This window comes from Ursus americanus, chromosome 30 (genome assembly GCF_024610735.1).
Source record: "Ursus americanus isolate L20-20 chromosome 30, mUrsAme1.1.p, whole genome shotgun sequence".
Taxonomy (NCBI): Eukaryota; Metazoa; Chordata; class Mammalia; order Carnivora; family Ursidae; genus Ursus; species Ursus americanus.
This window is the reverse complement of record NC_142156.1, coordinates 31,184,364-31,211,159: the sequence shown is the minus strand read 5'-3', so window position 1 is coordinate 31,211,159 and position 26,796 is coordinate 31,184,364. Positions and strand designations below refer to the sequence as shown.

At 51.1% G+C, this 26,796-nt stretch overlaps 4 protein-coding genes across 6 annotated transcripts; all 4 read right to left on the bottom strand.

Moving 5' to 3' along the window:
• Positions 1-1,797: 1,797 nt before the first annotated feature.
• On the bottom strand, positions 1,798-6,283 carry DDT (D-dopachrome tautomerase). 3 transcript variants are annotated; one of them, XR_006780547.2, is made up of 4 exons: positions 4,103-6,283; positions 3,608-3,783; positions 2,713-2,972; positions 1,798-2,058 (listed from the first exon to the last, which is right to left on the bottom strand). XR_006780547.2 is itself a non-coding variant. In XM_045802487.2 (3 exons), the coding sequence occupies exons 1-3, from the start codon at positions 4,370-4,372 to the stop codon at positions 1,986-1,988; spliced, it is 519 nt and encodes a 172-aa protein (XP_045658443.1). In that variant the 5' UTR covers positions 4,373-4,811; the 3' UTR covers positions 1,798-1,985. The 3 variants fall into 3 exon arrangements, 1 of the variants encoding a protein (XP_045658443.1); XR_006780546.2 differs by having other exon boundaries at positions 2,768-2,972; XM_045802487.2 differs by lacking the exon at positions 2,713-2,972 and having other exon boundaries at positions 4,103-4,811.
• Positions 6,284-7,164: 881 nt separating this feature from the next.
• Positions 7,165-13,978, bottom strand: LOC123795620 (glutathione S-transferase theta-3-like). Its single transcript, XM_045802488.2, has 5 exons — positions 13,728-13,978; positions 12,306-12,393; positions 10,454-10,604; positions 7,926-8,102; positions 7,165-7,594 (listed from the first exon to the last, which is right to left on the bottom strand). Exons 1-5 carry the CDS (start codon positions 13,837-13,839, stop codon positions 7,400-7,402), a joined length of 723 nt encoding a protein of 240 aa, XP_045658444.1. The 5' UTR covers positions 13,840-13,978; the 3' UTR covers positions 7,165-7,399.
• A 1,498-nt stretch (positions 13,979-15,476) lies between these two features.
• LOC123795622 (glutathione S-transferase theta-1) lies at positions 15,477-20,687 on the bottom strand. Its single transcript, XM_087857551.1, has 3 exons — positions 20,558-20,687; positions 16,152-16,328; positions 15,477-15,947 (listed from the first exon to the last, which is right to left on the bottom strand). Exons 2-3 carry the CDS (start codon positions 16,323-16,325, stop codon positions 15,753-15,755), a joined length of 369 nt encoding a protein of 122 aa, XP_087713677.1. The 5' UTR covers positions 16,326-16,328; positions 20,558-20,687; the 3' UTR covers positions 15,477-15,752.
• LOC148107479 (glutathione S-transferase theta-1-like) lies at positions 19,046-25,862 on the bottom strand. The gene is made up of 4 exons (XM_087857480.1): positions 25,811-25,862; positions 22,439-22,526; positions 20,558-20,708; positions 19,046-19,111 (listed from the first exon to the last, which is right to left on the bottom strand). The coding sequence occupies exons 1-4, from the start codon at positions 25,860-25,862 to the stop codon at positions 19,046-19,048; spliced, it is 357 nt and encodes a 118-aa protein (XP_087713606.1).
• Positions 25,863-26,796: the final 934 nt, after the last annotated feature.

Sequence of the window (26,796 nt, the reverse complement as noted above, 5' to 3'; positions counted from 1 at the left end):
AAAACAAAAACAAAAATCACAAAAAATCAAGGCGAGTAAATGAGGGGGCTGAGGAGGGAGTGACAGAACTCCAAACCCGAAAAGTGGAGGCAGCATTGAAAGTTTTCCGGAAACGGCCTCGGGCTGAGATAAACCCTTGGGAGCTAAGCCTTTAAGGGAAAGGCTTTAGTGTAGTTGAAATTCATAGTCGCTTGAGTCCAACAAAAATGATTTAAATAGGAATGAATATTATGGCTTTTTATTTGACCTTATATAAAGACCATAAAATCATGGAGAAGAACTCATAGCGTCAGTTCAGAACAATAAAGCTTTAGTGATATTCCAGGAGCTGCAAAAATAATGGAGTCATGGGATGCTTGTGTGGCTGTTGGTTAAGTGTCTGCCTTCGGCTCGGGTCCTGATCCCAGAGTCCTGGAATCCAGTTCCGCATTGGGCTTCCTGCTCAGTGAGGAGCCTGCTTCTCCCTCTGCCTACCGCTCCCCCTGCTTGTGCCCTCTCTCAACCTCTCTCTCCCTGTCAAATGGATAAATAAAATCTTAAACAACAACAACAAAAAAAAGATGGGAAGGGTGGTCCACGCAGCAGGGAGTGTGTGGCAAGCTTTTGGAGGTGAGAAGCAGTGCAGACCGTACAGGATCCTCAGGCAGCACAGTATTACCAGGGGGCAAAGCTCAGGGCCACAGTGGGGATAATGTGGAGAGGGGGAGGGGTCAAATGCCCACAGCAACCGGATGACATTAGTCTCACTACAGTAGGGATAAGACATTTAAGGTGGGACCAGATAGGAGGCTGCTGCCTTATGGTCCTATCTAGGGTTAGGCCTGAACCCCTCCTTGGGCACTTCAACCATTCATTCAGATTCAACCCACGAATGTTCCCTGAGCCCCTCTGGGAGGCAGGACACCCATGTTGGCAGAAGGAATGAGTGAAGGAACAATTGGGACAGGGAGCCAAAGGAAGGAACTCCAAGATCTCGGTTTTAATGAGTCCACAGTAGTGGTCAGGTACAAACACCACAAGCACAAGAACACCCCACTGGAAACTAACTTTACCATGTTGACGGCGCAGGCTAAAAATCTCAATTTGGCACTTCACAGGTGTGCTAAGACAAGAATCATGAGATTTTCAACTCTGCAGGTAAACACAGTGCTCACCACTGTGTCTAAGGGTCATGGTATGTAAACTCTGCATCGAACATCTGGAAGGAAACTGAAAAGGACACCCTTTAGGCTCCCCCCACCCAGTCCGTATATCCCCTGAAATGTGAAAGCATGATATAGTATTTAGATGGCAACTGCTCTCATTCCGTTTCTAGTGGCAGACATTGGATTTCCAGGGTTGCTAGTCCAGGACATGGCTTTTACAGGGTGCACAGCTACAGAGGATTCTCAGCAAGACTCACGGGAGAAGATGGAGTTTGGGAATGCCCCAGAAGGTCCCCAGAGCCCAGCTGTCCTGCTCTCCTGCTGGGCACAGCATCCTATGGGCACAGGCTGCATGGGCCAGCCCAAGCTGAGGACCGAACATCTAACTGGTCTGCAAAATCTGAAGGAAGACCCAGCCTGAACCAGCTGCCAGCCCCACCAGCCTGAACATGGGCATGGCGAGCAGGCCTCCAGGCTGCACCTCCCACCCTTGGATTTGAGCAGCCTACATACAATACCTGAGATGGTGGCCTGGAAGACAGGAAACGTCCCACCTCCCAGGTTCCCTAAAGTCCCCACCTCATAAACCAACCCTGCTGCCCAGGGTGACCCAGAATGCCAGGGAGGGGTAAAGGGAGATAAAGAAGTCATGTTTGAAAGACGAAGCTCTCTCATTTATTTGACATAAGGATGGGGAAGAAGAGGACCGTGAGGTCACAGGCACATCTGCATGACAGAGTGCCAGAAGCTGGTATCCACCAGGCCCTTACTCTGTCAGGAGGCCTCTCTGGAAGTGGGGAACAGCTCACAGATGCATGCCCTGGATGCCCTCTGTGCCAATCATAGGAAAGTCACGACTGTCCCTTTCTTGCCAATCTGCCAGGGCTCCACGGGGAAAAAGCGGATAATTATCCTTCAAGAGAAAAAAAAAAAAAAATGATGTCATCAGCTCCTTGGCTAATGCCCTATATTCCAAGACGCCGAGCTGGGCACCCCTACCATGGGCTCCCAGACCAGCCTGCCTTAGCCTAGCAGGCATTTTGCAAGCCTGCCTCATCCCATTAATGATCTCCCACTGTGGGCCAGTCAGGGGCAGAATGGTGGCTGCCCCCAGACACTCAACACAGCAGCCTCTATGGTCCCTGTATGCTCTGTCTGGGCACTCAGAGGGGCAGCCCTCCCACTTCCAAACTGAGGCTCCCCGGGGGCACGTGCAGTGTCCCAGCCACCTTTGTTTTCTCAAAGCCTAGCTCAAACCAGGCACAAGGTGACCCCCCACTTATGTCTATGGAATGAACAAACATGCCCCTCTCACAGAAGTGATGGGAGTTCCCGGTGAAGAAAAAGATACTTGGGGTAGCCTGAAGGGTAGCAGGGAAAGGGCCGGTGTGACAGCTTTAGTTTTCCCATCTGTAAACCTCACAGGGATGGCATGTCTGCACAAGGTGGTGTGAACAGAGGGACAGAGTTTGGATGGATCAAATAGGATGATGCATGGAAGGTATCTAGAGATAACCTGGCACATGCTAAGCATTCACATGTTACATATTGTTCTTCTAATTATTACCTCACCCCAACCTGAGGACCAGGTCTGAGCACTCCCGGGAGAAACCATTCCTCACCAGTCTTCCTGGGCCAACAAAGGATCCATTCTGGAAGGTTCTTTCAAGCTTCTCATGCTCTTAGTTCCTCATAGGCATGGCTTGGCTCAGGAATATTTTTCACCCAGAAAAAAACTTTAACCCTGACAGAGTCCCAGGTTGGGGGGCTGTTCCGTCTTCTTGGGTGATCATTTAATACATTCCCCTCTATTCATAGAAGAGAAGCCTACAAACCAGGGATGGTTCATTTCCAGATTTGTCAGGCATCCCCCAGCTGTGCTGGACCCAGAACCCAGGTCTCCAGACATCCAAGCCAGTGTTCTTTCCACTACTCCCTGAGCCTCCTGGGAGCCTCACCTGGGACCTACCTGGCTACAGGCCCAAAGGTCACACAACCTCAGGACATACCCAGAATTCCTCCCAACCACCCTGGAGAAGTTCTCCTAGAAAATTATTCTTGATTTTCTAAGATGTGGAGAAGACTAAAGGCAAATGATAAATGGCCATAGCTTTGTCAGGTTAATAACGTTCTACCTTACCCAGTGCCAAGGCAGACAGAGTGCACCGCTATCCCACAGGACTCTGGCAGTTCCCCCAGGGAGCGGTTAAAGGAGAGCCTTCCCACATCACAGATGGAAACAGTGAGGTTTGGAAGGCCACGCCTTGCCCAGGTGTCAAGAGGACCATAGCAGAGTCAGGAATTCATTCAATTCCGCTACCATTCTGAGGCTGGACCCACCATCCGAAGGCCCGGGGCACTAGGCCCTTCTTGAGCAGGGCGAAGAGTGCATTTTTCCCCCAACCTTATTAGGAGCTCTGGGATGGGATCACTGCCCCCATCCACTCCCTGCCCCCACGCACCGATCCTGGCCCAGGTTCAGCTCCTTGGTGAGGAACTCGAAGAAGCGGGCGCTGTGGCCACGGTTGTCCTCGGCTGTGCCTACCACACCGATGGAGGAGATGAGCAGTTGCGCGCAGGGCTCGGTGGAGCCGTTCACCGCCATGGCCAGACCAGGTCGCACCGTTACGTTCACGCGCTGCGGGGAACACGAAAGTTTCACCTGAAGCCGGTGCAGGCCGAGTTCGCGCTGAGGACCCGGGAGGACGAGAGCCGACAAGCGCGGGCCCCTGGGGTCAGAGCTAGAGGCTCGGGGCGGGGTCCTTGGCGGTCACATCGGTGTCAGGGCCAGGGAAGGCAGCACGGAGCAGACATGAGGGGTGGGGAGAGTGGGAGGCTACGGCCTGGCGGGCGGGGACGAAGAGCTCGGGTCGCGGTGGGGAAGCCGGGGCGTGAACAGACCCTGACCCCGGGTCCACCAGCCTCCTCGCGCTCGCTGCTCCCCGGCCCACGCTCACGTCCTCAGGTTTGCTCAGGATGGCTGCAGTGGCCGCGCAGAGCCGCTTCTCCAGTCCCGCGGGCACACGGCCGGCGGGCAAATTCGTGTCCAGCTCGACGAACGGCATGTCTGGCGGAAAGGAACCGGAAAGCCACAGCAGCAGAGAAGGAACCCAGAAAGTGCGGGTCGAAGTTCCTAAGGGTCGCGGACTAGGCAGCAGGGGCGGGGCGCCACGGAAATCAGGCTCCTTGTTGGTTGGGCAGGCAGCAGCGCCCCCGATTGGCTGCATAGTCTACACCCCGCCTCTACTGGCGCAGATTTCCGGAAGTCCTAAGGCCTCCCGGGGAGACGGGGAAAGTGAGGGGTCTGATCTTCCCCCAAGGACACTGGCTGAGCCAGCGCCCGGCTCACAGTGTCCCCGGCCTCTACCGGCTCCCTGACACCCTGGCCGGGGGTTTTCTGACTCCCTGGGCGCCTGATTGGTGCATCCTCTGCTTCCTAGCCCATATTTAGATTGTTAATCCTGAAGATAAAATGGCCAGTTATTTTACCAGTAAAAATGGGTTTATTCGGGGGCGCCTGGGTGGTACAGCGGCTTAGCGCCTGCCTTCGGCTCAGGGCGTGATCCTGGCGTTGTGGGATCGAGCCCCACATCGGGCTCTTCCGCTATGAGCCTGCTTCTTCCTCTCCCACTCCCCCTGCTTGTGTTCCCTCTCTCACTGGCTGTCTCTCTCTCTCTGTCCAATAAATAAATAAAATCTTTAAAAAAAAATGGGTTTATTCGATGATGGCAGAGATTTGCAATTTGGGACATGCAGTCTAAGGCAAAACCACAGGCAAGTCCAACCAATAAAGAAGAGAAACGTTTCTTAACAGAGGGAAGGGAGGAGTTGGGGAGGACTGTTATAAACAAAAAGTCCGCGGGAATAAGCTGGGAATTAAGAGTGTAGTCGTTTTTCAGTGGCTGAGTTGTGACAGTATCTCACTGGCTTGACGGGGCAGAGGGGTTGGGGGTATCTTTCTTTCCCCTGCTGGTAGTATATAGTCTTCTTTCCCTGGGGAATGCAAGGTAGGGTTCTTCCGGTTGGGGTTGCAAAGGGCCGCAAGGAGTAGTAGGTGTGAGAGCTCCTCCTTCTGGCCTCCCTGCTTTATTGTAAATGAGGTTTCCTTTATTCCGTTTCACAAAATGGGGGTTTGAACACACCCAAAACACACACACCTGCAGGGGCCTTTCCCAGGCTCCATACTAATTTTTTTTTTTAATCCTAATTTTTTTTACTGTGTTGCTACCATTTCCAAGTAAGGCGACTTCACGTTATATGTGGGAATCTGCACTTCTCTTGACCAGGAGCCCGGTGACACTTGTGAGCTCAGGTGAAGCTGGACAGAGAACCTCTGGCTCACTGCATCCCTACCTGGCTCCGACAGACATCTGCCGTTGTGGCCTCTTGCACCTGTGGCAACCTTGTCTCGTACTGAAGTACTGTCCATCAAGGAGTGAAAGCCAGGTCCTAGTCGAATTACCAGCCATGTTTACAGTATCCTATATTTTTATAGTCAAAACAAAATGTGTCACTTAAAACATGGAAATCTGGGGGTGCCTGGGTGGCTCAGTCAGTTAAGGGTCTGCCTTCGGCTCAAGTCATGATATTTAGCCTGGTGTCAGACTTCCTTAGGGAGTCTGCTTCTCCCTTTCCCTCTGCCCTGCACCCCGCTTGTATGAGCTCTCTCTCTCTCATAAATAAATATTTTTTTTAAAAAGTGGAAATCAATGGGGCGTCTGGATGGCTCAGTCATTAAGTATCGGCCTTCAGCTCAGGGTGTGATCCCAGGGTCCTGAGATTGAGCCCCACATCGGGCTCCATGCTCTGCTGGGAGCCTGCTTCTTCCTCTCCCACTCCCCCTACTTGTGTTCCCTCTCTCGCTGGCTGTCTCTCTCTCAGTCAAATAAATAAATAAAATCTTTTTTTAAAAAAATGGAAATCTTGTTCATGTGGCTAAACATGGTACTCTCATCAGTATTGCAAAGTTGTTTGACTTGTAAATGAAAATACAATTGAAATTGTGTGGGTGTATATGAATAATTTCAATTACACTTCTAAAATTCTTTATGAGTGTGCATATTAGAGGAGTCTTGGGGCACCTGGCTGGCTCAGCTGGTAGAGCTTGCAACTCTTGATCTCAGGGTTGCAGGTTTGAGCCCCATAGTTGGGTGTAGAGATTACTTAAAAATAAAATCTTTAAAAAAAAGAAAAAAAAAGAAAAAAAACCTCCATGGGAAGGCAGGCAGGCCGAGAGGCCCTGTTCATGACCCTGTCCCATTAGCAGTTTATTGGATGACTAAGATATCAGAGGGTCTAGGACACAAGACAGGTAGATTGTAACAATCTTGAGGAGAAAGGACAGGGACAGGTGGCAAATCTGGGACCCAGGGTGGGGCACAGATAAAACAATGGCTGGGGTTCTGAGTAGGCTTGGGAGAGCAAGGCCTCTCAGCAGCACCCAGAGGGCCAGGAACTAATCTGGGACTGGAGGTTCATGAACCAGCCCTGCACCCAACCCCTGTGGAAGACAGCATCACCCCAGAGGGAGGACAGAGACCTAAGAGACCAAGGCCATGCCTGATTCAGACATCTCTTCACCAGCGCAACCCCTATCTGTGACACGTGCTCAGCCCACGGGGTGTTGAACCAGCTTTGTTCCAGAGCTGAGGGAGGGAAGCACTGGGGCTGAGGAGCGGGGTGGGGGTGGGGGGGTGGGGGGGTGTCATCTGACTTGGCATGGGGCTAGGGAAGTCAGGGAAGCCTCCCTGGAGAAGTGAAACAGTGACAAATGCCTAAAGACCAGAAGGGGCACTGAGCAAAGATGAGGAGGGGCCCTATTAGCAACGGAAACAGCCTGAGCCAAGGCCAGGAGGTGGAGGTGGGAGCTGGGAGAAGGGGTCTAAAAATGATGGGCTATTGTGTGCAAACAGAAGGGGGTGCCCTGGAGCGGTGGGCAAGGCCTTGAAGGCAAAATTCAGTGATTCCTACTTTAACCTCAAAGCAGTTCAGCACCATGGAAAGTTTCAAACACAGGAGGGACAGGATCAAATATGTGTTTACTAAGCTCTTTCCAGGGGTCACATGAAGTCAGAGTGGAAGAGGCAGGAGTGGAGTGTGGAGACAGACAAAAGAAGGAACGAAGACCTGATGCCTGGAGGGAACCGGGGACCAGAGACTGGACAGTGTGTCTTGCTCACAGCCTAGGAGGGGCCACTCCACCTCTTCATTTTGACAACAGAGTCTCTACCATCTCTGTAGGGCTGGCCTTCCACTCACTGCAACAAAACCTGCACGGAGGACTTCAGCTTCTCCTTTATGGCGGGGTCAGCTGGAGGCAAGTCCTTGACCTTCATGACAGCTGCATGGGCCTCCTGAAAGAGATCTTTCCCCACCTCGGCCTCCACACGTTGGCGCCATGCAGCCAGCTTGGGTCGGCTTTTGAAAACTTGGCAGCCGGCACTGACAGGCTATGGGGAGAGGGAGCCAAGTGGAGGGCATAGGCATGGTCAAGGATAAGGCAGGATGACCTGATTGAGGAATTCCCCAGGGTGGATTTTCCCTCCTTGGCCACACGTGTAACAGGCTGGAGGTTCTCTCCCAGGAGACGCTGGGAAGCTTCTCAATATTGCTGTAGGATAGGGTCTGAAGCCCCATTTTACAGATGAGAACACTGAGGCTCAGAGAAGGAAGTGACTTGCCCAGGGTCCAACAGCCAGAAAGGGCAGTGTGAGCTGGTACATTGGCTCCCTCCCAGGACACCCCACTGCCCATTGGACCACCCTACCCTATGGCACTCACATGCATCAGCTCTGTGATGGCCACCAAGTCAGCCACTGAGATGTGAGGTCCAGCAACGAAGTCCTGGTCCTTCAGGAACTTGTCCTCAAGCAGCTGCAGGCACCTGTCCAGCTCAGCCAGAGTGGATGCCAAGGTCTCAGGGGGCACCTGTTCACCCAGGAACACTGGGAACATCATCTGGTGGATGGGCAAGCAGAGAGAGGGCTCAGGGTCTGCCCAAAGCCTAGCCTAGTTCCTGTTCCCTTCCAATCTATCACCAGGCCTTCAAATTTCTCCTCACTCCGACCCACTCCTTCCACCCAGGCATCATCTTCTACTCCAACATGGACAGCCTCTACCTCTCCTTAGGTCCTCATGTAAGGCAGCCAGTGCGGGGAACTTCTGCAGTCCCAGTCTGGCCATATCACCCCCTGCATAAAGTCTTCTGTGGCTCCCCGCTACCCTCACCATGAAAACCACAACACAAGGCCCCTCCTCAGTGCAGCAGTCACCCTCTCCCCACTCCCCACCTCCTCCTCCACCCCAGGCTTCTCAAATGGGATGATGCATGTGAGTCCCTCTGGGATCTGGCTAAAGTGTGCATTCCTAATCTGTATGCCTGGGTGGTACCTGAGACTGTATTTCCAAGTTCCCAGGTGGTCCGATGCTCCTGGTCCCTGGAGCACACTTTGAGTAGCTAAGGTCTATACTCACTCTATTTGACTTCTCTCCATTCTGCCTTCAAACCCACCAGGCTCCTGCCCCTACCAGCTTGAAGGGGCTCCTCTTCCAGCCCCAAGAGGCTCAAGGAAGGCACCTCTAAGGTTATAGAAACCTGCATTTTGCCCAAAGCCCCTTCAGAACAGTGTTATTGTATACGCAGAGTATGAGCACGCCCGTCTCATGCTCCCTCAAGCGCACAGGGCAGCCGCTGTGTGCCAAGCCCCTTGTAATTCCCTGCAAATAACAATTCAGAGCACACATCTCAGATACAGCCGTTCGTCTGATGGGTAAAAATGGGACATGTGTGCTGTTTTAATGTGCATTTACTTGATTCTTACTTAGGTTAAATGTATTTTCATCCACTTAACGACCATTTCTCTCTGTCCTTCAAGTAAATCTCCACTGGTTTCCTGTGCCCACTTTTCTCCTGTGTCTGTTTGACGGCTTTCTGAGAGCAGTTTAAATATTAAGAATGTCACTTCTGTCAGGGCACCTGGGTGGCTCAGTTAAGCATCCAACTCTTGATTTGGGCTCAGGTCATGATCTCAGGGTGGTGAGAGGGAGCCCAGTCAGTCAGGCTCCCCACTCAGGAGGGAGTCTACAGGAGATTCTCTCCCTCTGCCCCCCCCTCGGCGCCCCCCACCCAGCTCACGAGCACACACGTGCATGCACATGTGCTCTCTCTCTCTCTCAAATGACTCTTTAAAAAAAAAAGATTTTATTTATTTGAGAGAGAGAGCGAGAGCATAGAGGGAGAGGAAGAGGAAGAAGCAGACTTCCCACTAAGCAGAGAGTCTGGCACAAGGCTCGATCCCAGGACCCCGAGATCATGACCTGAGCCAAAGGCAGACGCTTAACTGACTGAGCCACCCAGGCACCCCTTTTCCTTTGCCTTTTTCTTTTTAAAGCTTTTATTTATTTATTTTAGAGAGAGAGAGAGCACAAGCAGCGGGAGGAGCAGAGGGAGAGGGACAGGCAGACTCCATGCTCAGTGCAAAGCCTGACCCAGGGCTTGATCCCACGACCCCGAGATCGTGACCTGAGCTGAAAGCAAGAGGCTGACACTTGACCGAGCCACCCAGGTGCCCAAAATGTAACCTCTAACAAGTCTTTGCCAGTTTTTTGCTTGTTTTAAGTTTAATCCTTTCCTCCTTACACAAAATGTCATTGCATGTGAAAAATCTGTTAGGCTTTTCTTTAAGTCTTTAAGTGTTTTTAGGCTTAGAAATCCTTGAATACCCAGAAATCAGAGCAACATTATTGAAATGTCTCCTCATTTCCTCCTAGTTTGAGATTTTTCACTTAACACTTCTCTATCTGAAAAGTATGTCACGTAGCCAGAGCATCTGGGTTTTTTTCTTTCCCCAAAGGTAATGTTTCCACAGTCTGGAGCCTGCAAAAGGATTGATTCCCAGCAGCTCAGGAATCAGGGCACATTGGGGGAAGTCACTCCCTGGCTCTGCCTTGGTTTACCCTCTGGGAAACAAGTTGGTTGGACTAGGGAGTCTCTGGCATTCTAGAATTTGGTGTTCTAAGGCCTCAGGTCTGAATGGAATTTTTTTTTTAAGATTTTATTTATTTATTTGAGAGAGAGAAAGTGAGAGAGAGAGAGAGAAGGGGGAGGGGCAGAGGGAGAGGGAGAAGCAGACTCCCCACTGAGCAGGGAGTCCAATGTGGGGCTCGAGCTCAGGACTCCGGGATCATGACCTGAGCCAAAGGCAGACACTTAAGTAACTGAGCCACCCAGGCGCCTGCACAGAATTTTTTAAACAGAAAGCACTGTCCCTTGAGCATCCTAGCAGGGTCCCCGTCCTGCCATAGCTCACCTTCTGCCACATGGCTCGGGTGCAGCTACTCCGCAGGGCTGTGTGCTGCCAAGCTAGGTACTCGTCCACACGGGCACAGGCCTGCAGGTCCTGGGGGTACCAGTGGTCGGGGACCTCATACTTGCGACTCAGATACAACAGGATGGCCACACTGGGGGACACGGAGGGGGTGAGAAACATGTACTAGTCACTTTCCGTCCACACGGAGGCTTTCACTCTCTCCGCACCATGATGCAGAGTAGGAATGTACTGCCTAGCGTCACACAGCTCGACACTGGGTCATCGTATCATCTGAACTAAGGGCACCAAGTGAAAAACAAAATGTCTTGAGATTTCAGAAGGACAGTGATGGGGCACTCAGAGAAAGCTTCCAGGAGGAAGGGGGCCCCAAGATGGTTCCCGAAAGACAAGAGCAACTCAGATAGCACTCCCCACCATATCCAATGCATGGTCTTGACAAGAGCAAGGCCAGCTGTCCCGTCACGCTCCCTGGGGCTGGGACAAGGCCTCCCAGGTGAATGGGTCACTGTTTCCCACCCTGTCCCATCTCCTCTCTACCTGCCCAAAGCCTCCAGCCTCCTTCCCAAGGAAGCCCTCTCTGACCTCCTCCCCTCCCCACTCCCTCAGCCATGTCTGGCCGGAGCACCATGCCTCCGTGGATGTTGGACTGTCCAACGACTGGAGGTTCTGAAGCCAAGTGGAACGTGAATCTGGCTCTACCACAGAGGTACTATGTGGCCTCAGTAAAGGATATGCCTATTTAGCCAGCAGCCTAGAAGCTGGCCTGGGCTCTCATCTCTCCCGCCAACCTCCAGCTCCTCAGCACCCTGCTGGGCTTGACCACTGCATCTCCCTGTACCACCACCTTGGTCTGGGGCCCCAGTCCTTCTCTCCTGGATTAGCACAGTACCTTCTCACCCCAGAGGGATGCTTTAAAACCTAAGTTGGGTCTCAGCTCTTCTCTGCTTAAACTCCTGCAATGGCCCCATCTTACCTATAATAAAAGCCAAAGTCCTCCTGGCCCCACATGCTACTCTCCGACCTCACCCCAGCCATGCTGGATGCCTTGCCTCTTCAACCTGTCCCCCCAAGCATTGTCACACTTCATAGCCTTTGGCTTTGCTATTCCCTCCAGCCAGAACACTCTTACCAATACCTTGCACCACTGTTCCTGTAGGTCTCTGCTCAGATGCCTCCTTCTCAAGGGGCCCTTCACTCAACATCCTACTCAAAATCACACCCCCCCTTACCCTATTTATTTTCTCCATAGCACTCATCACCACCTGGTGGGTTACACCTTACAGAGATTAGCAGCTCCCCTCTTCTAGAATATGAGCTCCATGAGGCCAAGGGCTTAGAACTGTTCACTGCTTTGGCCCCACAGCCTAGATGGTTCCTGGCCCTGGTGGGTGCTCAGCAAATAGCCATGAAGCTCTCTGGGCGCTCTCTTGACTCCCAGGGCAATAGTACGTGCCCCCAAGATTTGCAGAAGTGCTGGCTCTAAAGAGCATGGTACAGCTACTCCTCAATATTTAGCTCTCCGCTCTCCTTCCATCTGGGGGCCGGGTTGGCAGAGAGGAGGCCTGGAAACAGGCTGGGCCTTGTGACCTTGCGCAAGGCCCTCGCCTCTCCTGGCTTCAGTTTCCTCCTTTGTACAATGCCCCGGAGCGGGGGAAGGGAGGCAGGGGGATGCCATGACTTCAGTAGCCCCTGCCAGCCTCCAGCTCCTCTGCCTGCTGGGGCTGGCACAGGTGCTCAGGGCACACAAGCCGTGATCCAAACCAGCGACAGTAGAGATACCGATGGCTGACTGGCCTCACAGGGCCTGGGTAGCAGCCCGGGGACCTGATACCTCTCAGCCAAAGTGAAGTCCCCGTCCTTCAAGGCTGGCACCTTCTTCAGGCGATTCACCTGGGCAAAAGCATCGCTGTGGTGCTGGCCTGTGGGAGAGACCAGTGAGGCGGGTGAGGAGAACTCTGAGCCACCCCCCCTCGAGGCCTCTCCCCAACCCCCACCCCAACATCCAGGTGGGCAACAGGAAGGAGGCCACTCTGCTGGTCACCAGATCACAGACCCTAACCCCACCAGAGGCCCACCCTTCCTGCGTCCACCTCCCTGGGAACCTGGGCCAAGAAGCATCTCAGCTCGGCCATGAAGGGAGGGCGAGTCCCTGCAGCTGTAAGTCACCCCCACCCCCAGCCCCAGCCAATTCCATCCATATGTCTGACACTCCAGTCTCCTCCCTGGGCTGTAGGCTTGCCCCTACCATGCATCTCCCTATGCTGGCTGGGTGACCTGTCCCCAGCCCTCAGTCCAGCCTCATTCTCTCCAGGAGCTCCTGCCCTCTTCAGTCGCCCAGCCTCTAGCAGCTCAGCTCTTCTTGCTGTCCCATGCCAAACCCTCAAAGCCCCTTCCCCAATGGGTGTTCGCAGGTCTGACTCACTTCTGCATTCCTTGAGCTGGGCCAGTGCTAGAGGATACAATAATGACTGTGTGTGGAGTCAGAGGGCCTCCGTGGAACCAGGCTCCAACGTGGCCATAGGCCCAAACCTATGGGCCTCTTGGCCCTTCTCCTGGGTGAAGAGACTCACCCCCACCCATCCTCTTTCCAGAAAATGCCTCTGTGCCCAGCCCCTATCCCAAGAAGGGCTGGAAAGGTGGAGCCCTTAGGTGGCAGCGTAGCAGTTGGTGGCCCAAGCTGGGGGCACCAAAGACAGAAGGTGGGCAGGATCAGCCAAGAAGAGATCTCCCTCCTGGCCTGCCCAAAGGGAGGCCCGCTGTGCAATTGTCCCACTGTGCAATTACAGCCCTGCCCCTCCACTGGATGCGGTAAATGTGGAGGGGATGTAAGCAGGGATAGGTGGAAGTAAAGAGGAAACCAGATCCAGGTGAAACAGCCTTCTCCTTCTGGCAGCTGTAGAAATTCAAGAGATGCAGGCTACTCCAGTTCAGAAATGATGAGGCACTTTCCTTGTTTTCTCCAAGCCCGGGTGTGGAGCTCCTGGGGCACTCACCCTACTTCCCCACACCCCGCCCCTTCCCTCCTCCTACGCCCCCCACTGCTCTCTCTCTGCTCTGCCCCTCTCAATCTGTATTTTGGAAAATGTTTCATATTCATTAGGCAAAGATCGGGGCTCTTGAAAAAGGCACAACCGATGACTGATCACACAGTTTCCGTCCCGGAGAGCGTCTCTTCCAGCCGGGCTGCAGCGCCGGGGGCTCCGTCCCCACCCAGGCGCCCGGACCGCAGGGCCCGCCTCCCTGCCCGGCCCACCTTTGAGCAGCTCCACCGGCCGCAGCTCGAAGGGAATGCCGTTCCTCTTGGCGAAGATGTAGACGGCGCGGCAAGGCTGGGACAGCAGGTCCAGGTAGAGCTCCAGGCCCATGGCGGGAGCAGCGGACCGTCCCCGGGGTCGCGCCCAGGGTATGAGACTGGGAACAGGAACGGCTGGCAGAAACGGCCAGGCCACCGGGCCTACAGCGGAGCGCAGCCCGGGGTAGAGGGGTTGGGGTGGGGGCGTGTGAGCCCCGCCACACCCTCCCCCGCCCATTGGATGGCTCTGGAGCGCTTTGGGCCAATCAGCGGCTCCCCAACTCTCCCTCTTTCCTGTCCCTGGAATCCTGGCTGCAGTTCTCTAGGTGGAGAGGGCGCTGAAATGTTTGGCCTCTGACTGACCCCTTCCCCAGACCTCAATGTCTACCTTTGTCAAAGGTGCAGTGGAGGATGGTAATGGGAACGGGACGCCAAGGACGCGTCCAGCACAGACTTTAGGATCGAAAGGGCTCGCTTGCCTTCAGTTGGCCCAAGCCACCTCCCCAAACTCAAGGAGGGGACTGAAAGAGGAGGGGCTTCTGAGTCCCCAGGAATACAAAGTGAGGCAGAGGGCCCAGGATGGAGGCTGGGGAGGTTTCTGGACCCCAGCTCCTTGCAGAGGCCGGGCGCACACTCCAGGGAAGGAATGAACCACGCCTCACTAATCCCTGGGGTCAAACTCTTTACACTCCAGCTAATCCTTCTAGCAAAAGGCAGGCCCATCCAGAGGTTTGAAGGGGGGCCTGAAACTTCCCCACTTCCTTTGCAGGGCCAAGTCCCACCAACTGACACTGTCTGGCCCCTGAGGTCTGTGGCTATGAGCCCCCATTCGCTAAGAGAGGCTTCTGGGGTAAAAAGACCCTGACCCCAAAGCCAAGATTCAGAGAAAACACCTTGGCAAGAGGACGTGATCGGAAAATTTAAGTAAGACCTATCCCCTCAGGAGACTGCCTTTCTGGGCTAGTCCTGGAGCCCTCTCCAGGCTGGGAGGGGCCATGTTCTCCATTCCTTTCATTGCCCTGCCCTCCTGCACAAATTACCTTTGGCAGGATTACTATAATATCCAATTTCCCTGCTTCCTCTTTGGCTACCCTCAAGTCCAAGCCCCGCGCCCTCCCCCCCAGCCAAGAGAGGCAGAATATTATTTTAAAATACAGTCTGGTGGGGTATCTGGGCTGGCTCAGTCAGTAGAGCATGCAACCCTTAATCTCGGGGTCATGACTTCAAGCCCCACAGTGGGTGTGGAGCCTCCTTAAAATAAAATATAAAGAAATAAAGCAATGCAGTCTGAGCACACTATGCCTATTTATGGTCTACGGATCACAGGCGTGGCCTTTAAGGCCTGCATGACTGATTCCTGACCAGGAGAGCTGCTGTTTGGATCTGGCCCTCCTGACCAATTCGGCAGAACAGATGCAGGGCTCCTGAGCTACAGTACTTGATGCCAAAGGGCCATGTCTGGGAGGCTGGCCCAGCCAACTGATTGATCATCATGCCTATAGTCACCACATATGGGATGCCTGCTGATCCCTATGCTGTCTGATAAACCACTTTCTCCAAGAATTAGAAGAGTAGACGGCATTTGTTAATTTCACTCTTGGCAACCATCATGGGGAAGCTGACCCATAGGGCCTCCGAAGGGGGGTTGTCTTACGGATAGAGACCACGACCAGAGCCAAGACAGAAGGCAAAACAAATCACACGTCCAAGTTAGAAGCGTATTTCAGGCTTAGCCCGGGTTTATTTCCCAAACTGAAAATGAGATGCAGTGATTAAAGGAGATAAGATCTGGCTATTCCATTCTCATTGTGGCTTTTAGGCAGCTGTGCAAGATGGTGTGGGTGTAGGGACCTGACCTGGGCAGCACAGGTGCAATGGGACTCAGGCAAATCACTCCTGCCCTCCGAGCCTGCCTCCCCTGGGACACTGGAAATGAAGGTGCTTTGTGAACTGCCAAGGGCAAGTGCAGGGACTGGGCTCCCCAGCTCACTGGATCATGGCCAGCACCAGAGGCATCAGCTTCTGCTTTACGGTGGGGTCTGCAGGTGGAGAGTCCTTGGCCTTCAGGATGACCTCATGGGCCTCCCGGAAGAGATCCTCCCCCACTGCGGCCTCCACACGCTGGTGCCATGCAGCCAGCTTGGGTCGACCTTCGAAGACCTGGCAGCCAGCGCCCACAGGCTGCAGGGAGAAAGGGAACAGGATGGGGGTGGATGGGTAAGGTCAAGGATGGCAGCATCTGCCCGGTTTGGGGGTCCAAGAGCTCCAGAAGGGGCTTCCACACATAAGCCTGGCTCATGGCCAGGTGGTGGCAGCGTGAGCAAGACTTCAGAGACTACCCAGGGCCCTCCCTGCCTAGCAGGCCACCCTGTCCACAGCACTCACATGCATCAGCTCTGTGATGGCCACCAAATCAGCCAGCGAGATGTGAGGCCCGGTGAGAAAGGCCTTGTTCTGGAGGAAATTGTCCTCAAGCAACTGCACGGTCACATCCAACTCAGCCAGCGTGGCTGCCAGTATCTCAGGAGATACTGGTTCACCCAGGAAAACAGGGAACATCACCTGGGAGGTGGGGAGCAAAGTAGAAGGTTAGGGGCCAGCCCAGCCTCTGGGGCAGGAAGGCAAGTGTGCCTCCCCCACCCCAGTTTGAGCTGCTTTCTGGTTCCATGCACCTTTCTTCTAAGGCCAGGACAGGTCTGCAGGGAAATTCCCAAAGGACCACCTTTCCCAGAAATATTCCTGGTTCTGTGATCTCTGATGGCTGAGCCTTGGGGGCATCTGATAGGAGGACTCAAACCCCTTTGAGAATGACTCAGAGGGGACCTGAACAATGGGTTTTATACTTTGGAAGTAGGCGGCTAGCCTAGGGACAGTCTATGTTATAACCTCTCTGCCCCTCAATGTAAAGTCAGTACTTCTTACTGTATAAATAATTAGGAGGATGAGCTTGTAAGGTTTCCACTCTGCCACTTACAAAGCATGTGACCTAAAACAAAATATCCGAACCCTCTGAGCCTCAATTTCCTCATCTATAATATAGGAATATTAGTACATGACTCCTCTTATAAATGGAAAAGTGGGGCCCGGAGAGAGACAGTCAGTTGCCCGGGATGGCACAGCCAAGAAAAGACTAATCCAAGAGTAGAACAGACGTCTTCTGACAACGAGCTATCAGGAACTAAGGAGGAGGGCCAGGAAAGAGTGATGCCCAGGATTCTGGGAGGAAGGTGTTTTAGGGGAAAGCCATCAACAGCCTCGTGGTTGGCAAAGCTGTCAGGAGATACAGTGGATGGGGAGCAAGGGAAGAATGCTTCATGCTTCATCTGGCAGAGTTGCTTGGGGGAGCCTGGGATTCGGGTTAACAGGACTAAGATTGCACATGAGTCTTGGCTTCAGTTTCCTCCCCCATACAAGGCAGACAGAATCAGCAGTTGCCCACTGGTGCCCTGGAGGCCAGCCCTGAGCTAAGGACATTCCTTTGGCTACAGAGTTTTTAAAAATAGGGATCAGGGGGTGCCTGGATCCAACTCTTGATTTCAGCTCAGGTCGTATTCTCAGGATCCTGGGATTGAGCCCAACAGGCTGCACACTGGGCATGGAGCCTGCTTAAGATCCTCTCTCTGTCCTTCTAAAAAAAATAATAACAATAATAATAAAAATATGGATCAGTTGCTGATATTTAAAAATGGGGGCATTTCATATAAGAGTCCAGATTTCCAGCTTCTTTTTCTTTCATTCTTTTTTAAGATTTTATTTATTTATTTGAGAGAGAGAGAGAGAGAGCAAGCACAAGTGGGTGGAAGGGCAGAGGGAGAAGCAGACTCCCCTCTGAGCAGGGAGCCCAACGCAGGGCTCAATCCCGGGACCCTGAGATCATGACCTGAGCCAAAGGCAGACACTTGACATACTGAGCCACCCAGGCGTCCCTCCAGCTTCTTTTTCATGTAAAGGGTGCTGGCCACAGGGTATCCCTGCTCAGTATCTAAGGTTGATGTTGGGGAGAAGGCACTCCTTCAGGGAGGGCACAGTGGGCTCTCAGTCTGCAGAACCTAGCCCTCCTCCCTCATTTTTTATCGACCTTGCCCCTGCAAGAGATTGTCAGCATTTCCCTTCTGTTCTGATTTGATTGATCCAAAATTCTTAGGGTTTTATTTTTTTATTTTTTTAAAGATTTTATTTATTTATTTATTTGACAGAGAGAGACAGCGAGAAAGGGAACACAAGCAAGGGGAGTGGGAGAGGGAGAAGCAGGCTTCCTGCTGAGCAAGGAGCCCGATGCAGGGCTCGATCCCAGGACCCTGGGATCACGACCTGAGCCGAAGGCAGGCGCTTAACAGCTGAGCCACCCAGGCGCCCCAAAATTCTTAGGGTTTTAAAGAGTGGTTTTGTTCCTCTTTAAATATAAAAGATCATAATAGGCTAATAAATACATTCTGATTTACTTATATAATGGATTACTATAGAGTAGTTAAAATGGATAAATTAGATCCACTCATGGCAATACAGAAAACTTCACATTGCAGAGTGATATGAGAGCATTTACATAAAATTTTAAACACTCAAGCAAAACTTTATTTTGCTTATGATGACACCTAAGTGTAATAATGTATAAAATTGTGAGCTGGAAGGACTCCCGCCAGATCCCAGAGCAGAATGGCCTCTCAGGAAGGAGTGAGGGCAACAAAGAGGTCTTTTGAACTTTTGTCCTCTGTTTCTGTTTTATATAAGAAATGACAGGAGACAGAGAAATAAAGCCCATGACCCACAGTCAGCCATACACTTTAAAAAACGAGGAATCCCACTTCTGATTAGGACATCAACGTCACAAAAACCATAGCTCCCATCATAACAATGGTGGGGAGAAAATAAGTCTTATCTTTCTTTAAAGCCATCAAAGAGTTATAGAACTTTTAAAAATAGAAAAGAAAAGAAAGAACAATAAAAGAAAAAGAAAAAAAGCCTAACCCTCTGCTGTCTGATAAGGTAGCCACTAGCCACTAGCTGAAATGGCCAGTCCTAGCTGAAATGTACTGCACATGGAAAATACACATTGGATTCTGAGGACTTAGTACAAGAAAAGAATGCAAAATAGTGCATTAATGATTTTTCTATTGATAACATGTTACAATAATTTTATTAACTTTTAATTATGATAAGAAACACGTAACATAAAATGTCCCATCTTAACCATTTTTAAGTGTACAGTTCCATGGCACTAAGCACATTCACACTGTTGTACAAGCATCACTGCTGAGATAGTATAGGGAAACAAGAGGGACTTAATTCCTGAACTGGTCTGAGACAGGGTTAAATATTTCCACAGGCTTAGAGACAAATACCTCCTTCTGGGAAAGAGAATGAATGAGAGATAAGAGCCGTGAGGGAGTAATGGTTATCTGGGCAAAATTAGAAGTAACAATTTAAAGCCTGCTTGCACAACTATTTCTATTTTCTAAGAGCCCTAAAAGAATGTCAACCATGAAGAAAAGCATCTTGTGATTGTCTTGTGTCCACTAAAAAGTGACGCCCACAAGATAATGACCGTGGGACTGAAGGATGCTTCCCCATTCCCAGCCCCTCACCCTTTGGAAAAGTGCCTTTATTTTTTTTTTCTTAAGATTTTATTTATTTATTTGACAGAGACAGCCAGCGAGAGAGGGAACACAAGCAGGGGGAGTGGGAGAGGGAGAAGCAGGCTCCTAGCGGAGGAGCCTGATGTGGGGCTCGATCCCAGAACACTGGGATCACGCCCTGAGCTGAAGGCAGACGCTTAACGACTGAGCCACCCAGGCGCCCCAGAAAAGTGCCTTTATAAGCCTCAAACACTACCGGGAGGGTAGCAACACTCCTCTTTCTTGTCAGCTCCCTCTTATACAAGCTATCTCTAATAAACTCCACCTGTTTTCTTTCTCTCAAGTTCAATGTTCATTTCTATGACATTGAGACTCAGGAACCTAGACTCAGGGGTCAGGTAACACCACCATCCATCTCCAGAACTCATTCATCATCCTAAACTGAAACTCTGTCCCCATTAAACAACAACTTCCCATTCCCTCCTCCCCTGACCCCTGGCAGACATCCTCTACTTTTTTGTCTTTATGAACCAAATAGGTATTTCATATAACTGGAATCATACAGGGGCACCTGGCTGGCTCAGATGGAAGAGCATGTGACTCTTTTTTTTTTAAGATTTTATCTATTTGACACAGAGAGAGAAAGAGAGAGCACAAGCAGGGGGAGTGGCAGTCAGAGGGAGGGGAGAAGCAGGCTCCCCCTGCTGAGCAAGGAGCCCGATGTGGGTCTTGATCCCAGGACCTCGGGATCATGACTGAGCCACCCAGGTGCCCCTCTACCTTTTTTTAATCATAATGTCTAGCACACAATAAGACATGCAAAAGAAGAAGAAAATGTGACCCATAATCAGGAGGATACAAAAATGGCCACTAGAAATAGACCCACAGGGGACCAAGGTATGAAAATTAGCTGACGAAGACTTTTAAGTAACTATTATAAATATGTTAAAGAATTTAGAAGAAAAGATGGACCAAATGGGTAAACAGATGGTGAATTTCAGCACAGAAATGGAAACTTAAAAAAGAACCAAATGGAAATTTCTAGAACTGAAAAATACATGTCTCAAATAAAGATTGTATTAGATGGGTTTAATTGCAACATGGGTACAACGGAAGAAAGAATTAGCAGAGTCAAAGTTAGGTCAATAGAGACTCACCAAATGGAAGAGAATGCAATGGTGCGTTAGCCCCTCTGGGGCAGTGCCCTCAGGGCCTCACCTTATGCCACAGGGCCCGGAGGCAGCTTCTCCGCAGGGTCGTGTGCTGCCATGCCAGGTACTCATCCACACGGGCACAGGCCTGCACATCCTGGGGGTACCAGTGGTCAGGGACTTTGTACTTGCGCGTCAGGTAGAGCAGGATGGCCACACTGCAGGGGAGGGATGACGTGAGGGTGCAGGAAGGACACTGTGCTACGGGCTTAATCAGAGTCCCTTCTTTAATCTTCCTGACAGTGTGCCAAGGCATTTGCCTCATTTTGCAAAGAAGGAAGCCAGGCTTAGAATAGGGAAGGGACTTGCCCAGGGCACAGAGCCTTTGGTGGCAGGGCTGAGAGTCTTTCTGAGGCTAACACCCACACTCATGCTACCACCAGGCAAAAGCCCACAGCAGAGTACCCTGCCAAGCGTTCAGAGACAGTCTGATCAGGGGGCCAGAGGGCTTCCTGGAGGCGACACCATCAAAGCTGAGGCTTAAAGCTCAGTTCTTTCCACTCTGCATCCATTCTCATCCTCTGGCATCTAGACCAGCCTCAGATGGCCTGATTGCTTAAAAAGGGTTTCCTGTCATCCCTCTGTGCTCCCTAAAGCACGCTGTAGGATACACTGGGGCTGCTGCAGGATCATGGAACAGCAGAACAGACCAGGCCCCTGGAGCTCTCCTCCTGCCCTAGGTTATGAAGGCTGCCATGGTGTTCGGACAGGAATGGACCTGGAAGGGCCCTGAGGATGCATGAATTTGGGGCCATAGGAAGGCCTTCAGGAACTTGGGGTACCCCAAGAGTTGCACACCCCAGCCAGCAAGGGCAGAAAACCTGAGTTTCGTATTGGGAATCCTGTATTCATGCCCGGACTTAACAACTCCCTTGTCTGTACAGGATACCCTGGAGCTCCTTTTCCTCCCAGCTAATTGTTCAAACCACCTCTGGGGAGGGCTGCAGGTCCATGGCAGTCACAAACCTCCTGACGGTGAGAAAAGACACAGGAAAATGCAGAAACCGTATGATGTCCCTAGCAGGCACTGCGGCTGCTAAACACCGGGTGACACAGGGACCCAGGACAGTAGAGATCAGCAAAAAGAAAAAGATGACACTGGCATAATGTCGGGAATTCTTGGGGGGATGCATCCATCTCACGATTCCAGAGATAAGTTCTAAAGCTTCGAGTTCTCCTTCCTATGGGAGGGGTGATGTAGGTGACAAAGGGGAAAGAACTGGGAAAAGCTCTGACCTTCCCTAAAGAGGTTTCCACTTCTTGGGACCTGTTGTGATGTAGAACAGCGGCGCGTCGTGAGGTCCTCCCATGGGCGACGCCCACCCAGCGAGGCTGCAGCCCAGACTTGAGCCGCTGGGTAGCCCAGATGCCCATGGGCCACCTCGAGCCAGAGCGCTGGCCCTGCCCTGCCCTGCACCCCTGCCCTCGGCTACTCTCACCAACAACCACAGGATGGGTACAGAAGGAAAACAGAGGCTTACTCGTCCAAGCATCCTTGTGAACTGGACCAGCGGGCCGGCAGGGATCCGGGTTCCAGCCCTGACTCCCTATGGGATGTTGGGCTAAGGGCCCTTCACCTCTGAGGAGTTTAGTTTTTTGTCTCTAAAATAGAGGGCTAGGGGGCACCTGGGCGGCTCAGTCGGTTAAGCAGCCGACTCTTGGTTTCGGCTCAGGTCATGATCTCAGAGTCCTGGGATCTAGCCCCATGTAGGGCTCTGAGCTCAGTGGGGAGTCTGCTTGTGGATTCTCTCTCCCTCTCCCTGTGCCCCTCACTCTGCTCGCACTCTCTCTCTCTCTCTTTAACATAAATACATAAATAAAATAAAATAGAGGGTTAGGACAAGACGGTTCCAGCGAGTTCTGGTAGCAGCCCCAGGGCCCCAGTTACCTCTCAGCCAAGGTGAAGTCTCCATCCTTCAAAGCAGGCACCTTCTTCAGGGGGTTCACCTGGGCGAAGGCATCACTGAGGTGCTGGCCTGCAGAGAACCCATCATGAAGGGCGAGGGAGCAAACACTGAGCGCTGCATGGCCTGTGCCCACTCGCTACCATGCCAGGGCCCCAATTTCATGCCTCTTCTCCAGCCCCCCGGTGCTCTCCTGCATGGCAAAGGCTAGTGAGGGCCAGAAGGCGGGGTGGTGACACTATGGTCGCCCCTCCAAGGGTCCCGCCGAGGGTCCCCAGTCCCTTGTGACTATCTTATTTCATTTACCACGGTGTCTTCAAGGTTCATCCACGCTGTCAGAATTTCCTGTCATCTCCATTTTAGAGATGTCGAGATTGAGAAAAGGGGTGATTATGGACCCAGAAAGTCTGGCTCCAGAGTCCCTATTCCTAAGAACACTCCAGAGATCCTGATGCCCGCAAGCGGCACAGCCTCAGGGCTGTGTGTAGCATTTTGTGGTTCGCTCAGATTGCACTCCCTGTGATTTGGCGGCCTCCGTCTTCCTGCTCCTGCCAGCACAATGCACCACATTCCCTGAATGCATTTCTTCCAGGCTCTGGGCCTCAGTTTCTCCATCTTTAAAATGATGGGGAGAGACCCACCAATCCCACTTCTGGGCATATAGCCAAAGGAAATGCAAACCGGATATGAAAGAGATAGTTGCACCCCCACATCGATTGCAGCATTATTCACAATAGCCAGGACATGGAAACAAGTAGGTGTGCGTCAAGGGATGAACAGATGAAGAACACGTGGCGTATACACAGTGGGATACTATGCAGCCAAGAGAAAGAAGGAAATCCTGCCACTTGTGACAACCTGAATGGACCTTGAGGGCACTATGCTGAGTGAGATAAGTCAAAGAAAGAAAGACAAATACGGTGTGATCACACTTATTTGTGAAATCTAAAAAAAGCCAAACTCATAGAGGCAAAGCAGAATGGCGGTTACCAGGGGCTGGGCGGTGGGGAAACTGGAAAACTGTGTAAGGGTACGAACTTGCAGCTAGGAGTTAAATAAGTTGTGGAGAGTTATCACGACATAATGATTATTAGTCAACGACATTAGTTGTCAACAATATAGACAACTGTATTACAATTTCCAAGTTGCTAAGAGACTAGATCTTATTCTCCTTACAAAAAAAGAAATGATAATGAGGTGACATAATAGAGTGTTAGCTCATATTACAATATATAAATGTATCAAATCAATTATATCTCAGTAATAAATAGATAGGTAGACAGATAGTTAGATAAAAATAATGGGGAGGCTAGAGCCCTACAGGGCCCTTACAGGTCATCACCCCCTGGACTCACCTACTGAGCCTCAGTCTCAGGCCTGTTCCTTATCGCCCCAGAATCCCCCAGAGCATGCCACCTGGCCGGTCATTTCCTAACACAAGTCCAACTGAAAATGCATCCACAAGAACATAACATTTTCCACACAGTAAGAAAGCTCTTTGCAAAGAAAGTAAATGTTGGTAATAATGGTTTTCAACTGAAAAAAAATTTTAAGGAAGGATGAGAACTTCAGATTTCAGATGTTGAAGTATGAAAAGAAGGCTAGACACTCAGAGGAGGCAAGGTGATTGATCCCCACTTCCAGCTGACCCCAGTCAGCACCCCAGGAGGAGCTGGACAGGATCCTGTCTAGGGTTCAGCCTCAATCTTGAAGGCTCAAAACCTTCCATGTTTCTTAGGATCTGACTCACATAACCCAACTCACAAGAGACTGATGGATTTACTGTTTTATAGAAAAAGAGATGAAGGCCCGTTAGACAGAATGCTCCCAACCAATGCTCAGAGCACTCTCGAAGTGCAGTCTCCCAGCGAGCCTGGGAGACAGAGTGAGAACAAAACAAGCCAGGCCCCCTGCAAGGCATCTTCCAACTGAAAGCTTTGGAGAGTCAGAAAGACCATCTGTATTCATTAATTATTGCTACATAACAAGTTACCACGAACTTAATGGCTTAAAACAACACACATTTAGTATCTTATACTTTTTGCGGATCATGGGTATGGGCATGGGTTCACTGGATCCTCAGCAAGGCTGCATGCAATCCAAGGGTCAGCCAGAACTGGGTCCTCAGCTAAGGCTCAAATGGGGAAGGATCCACTTCCAAGTTCACTCAGGTTTTTGGCCAAATTCATTTCCTTGCCGTGGTAGGACTGAGGGCCCTGGCTTCTTGCTGGCCACTCTCAGCTCCTTGCCACAGGGACGTCCTAACATAGTTGCTTACTTCTTCAAAGCCAGCAGGCGAGACAGAGTCTCTAAAACCAGTCTGCTAGAGGCGCCTGGGTAGCGCAGTCGTTAAAGCGGCTGCCTTCGGCTCAGGGCGTGATCCTGGCGTTCTGTGATCCTGGCGTTCCGGGATCGAGTCCCACATCAGGCTCCTCCGCTGGGAGCCTGCTTCTTCCTCTCTCACTCCCCCTGCTTGTGTTCCCTCTCTAGCTGGCTGTCTCTCTGTCACATAAATAAATAAAATCTTTAAAAAAAAATAAAAAATAAAACCAGTCTGCTAGCAAGATGGAGTCTCGTATAACAAAACATAATCTCAGAAGTGACATTCCATCACCTTTGTCACATTCTGTGGCTTAGAAGCAAGTCACGGACCCTGGACACAGTTGAGGGGAAGGGATTATATAAAGATGTGAATACCACATAAGGTCATTGGGAGTTCAGTTTTTTTTTTTTTTTTAAGATTGTATTTATTTGACGGGGAAAGTGAGAGAGCACAAGTAAGGGGAGCAGTAGAAGGAGAGGGAGAAACAGGCTCCCCGCTGAGTAGGGAGATTGATGTGGGGCTCGATCCCATGACCCTGGGATCATGACCTGAGCTGAAGGCAGACACTTAACCAACTGAGCCACCCAGGCACCCCGGGGAGTCAGTTTGGAGTCTGTCCACCAGACCTTCCAAGGCTTCATAAGTGTGCAACCTGTGCAACCACCCAGCCCCCTGCATTTAGATGGGCCCCACAGTGGCTTTACTGCTTTGCTATTGTCCTCTTCAAGTTCTTAATAATCTTTGACCAAGGGGCCCCCCACTTTCATTTGTAGTCAGTCCTGTCCAAGGGGTCCAAAGAGCTCAGAAAGCCAGACAGGGCACTGCTCCGGGCAGTGACAGGAGGACCTGACTAGAAGCTACTCTGCAGTCCCTCTCCTAGGGCCAGCCCTTCCCCAGTGGCATCTCACCCTCTTGACACTTAAACTGCTACCATCTTTGGCAAGGACATAGGTGCATTTAAACATCTTCAATGGGAAAAGATGTTTAAAAAAAACATTTTTTTCCCATTGAAGAGTTCATGTGACCTCGGTACTTGCTACTCGCATTGTGGTCCTTAGGGCGGCAGCAGCAGCAGCCTTGACCATGAGCTTGTTAGAAATTGTTGACCTTCAAAATAGAAGTTATTTTACTAGCAAAAATAAGTTAATTCAGGAATAGCAGAGAATTGCAATTCAGAACATGCCAGCCTGGGCAAAAACTACAGACAAATCCCACCAATGATAGGGAGGAACAGTATTTTATTAAGAAGGAAGAAGTTGGGAGGGGTTGTTTTGAACGAAAGTCCATTGGAGAAAAACAAGAATTCAGGGTGGTAAGGGTTTCTCATTGGCTGTGTTACTGGGGTAATGGATTTCTTTTTTTTTTTTTTTTTAATTTATTTATTTATTTATTTGAGAGAGACAGAGATAGCGAGAGCGCAAGCAGGGAGGAGAGGGAGAAGCAGGCTCCCCACTGAGCAGGGTGCCTGATGAAGATGCAGGCTCAGTCCCAGGACCCCAGGGTCATGACCTGAGCCAAAGGCAGACGCTTAACTGACTTATCCAGCCAGGCACCCCTGGGTAATGGATTTCTTGTAGGAGAAGCGCTGGACATCTTTTCCTGTTGGGGTTTGTAACTGACAAGTCTTCCTGTAATTGACATCAAGTGCTATGGCATGAAAGGTCTCCCTTCTAGCCTCTAGACTCCATTTTAGTGAGGTTAGGAAACAGATATAGATAGATATTCCATTATAGATATATAGATATTCCATTATAGATAAATATAGTGTTATTGGAATATGTATACACAGATACATACAGACAGACACACACACACACACAGATTATTATTCAGCCTCAAAAAGAAGGTAATCTTGGGGTGCCTGGCTGGCTCAGTCAGTAGAACATGCAACACTCGATCTTAGGATTGTAAATTCGAGTCCCACGTTGGTGTAGAGATTACTTAAAATAAAATAAAATCTTAAAAAAAAAAAAGGTCGGGCGCGTGGGTGGCTTAATCATTAAGCGTCTGCCTTCGGCT

Coding starts and splice junctions, on each gene's coding strand:
- DDT (XM_045802487.2), bottom strand. CDS start 4,372: ATGCAGCCAATCGGGGGCGCTGCTGCCTGCCCAACCAACAAGGAGCCT. Junction 3,784..4,102: donor TCCTGAGCAAACCTGAGGAC/GTGAGCGTGGGC, acceptor TGTTCCCCGCAG/CGCGTGAACGTAACGGTGCG. Junction 2,059..3,607: donor CTGAACCTGGGCCAGGATCG/GTGCGTGGGGGC, acceptor TTTCTCTTGAAG/GATAATTATCCGCTTTTTCC.
- LOC123795620 (XM_045802488.2), bottom strand. CDS start 13,839: ATGGGCCTGGAGCTCTACCTGGACCTGCTGTCCCAGCCTTGCCGCGCC. Junction 12,394..13,727: donor GCCGGTGGAGCTGCTCAAAG/GTGGGCCGGGCA, acceptor TCTCTCCCACAG/GCCAGCACCACAGCGATGCT. Junction 8,103..10,453: donor CCCGAGCCATGTGGCAGAAG/GTGAGCTATGGC, acceptor CCCATCCACCAG/ATGATGTTCCCAGTGTTCCT.
- LOC123795622 (XM_087857551.1), bottom strand. CDS start 16,325: ATGTTCCCTGTTTTCCTGGGTGAACCAGTATCTCCTGAGATACTGGCA. Junction 15,948..16,151: donor CCATCACAGAGCTGATGCAT/GTGAGTGCTGTG, acceptor TTCTCCCTGCAG/CCTGTGGGCGCTGGCTGCCA.
- LOC148107479 (XM_087857480.1), bottom strand. CDS start 25,862: ATGGTCAAGGCTGCTGCTGCTGCCGCCCTAAGGACCACAATGCGAGTA. Junction 20,709..22,438: donor GACTTCACCTTGGCTGAGAG/GTAACTGGGGCC, acceptor CCTCCCCTGCAG/TGTGGCCATCCTGCTCTACC. Junction 19,112..20,557: donor TCCGGGCCCTGTGGCATAAG/GTGAGGCCCTGA, acceptor TCTCTTTCCCAG/AAGGAGGTATTTGTCTCTAA.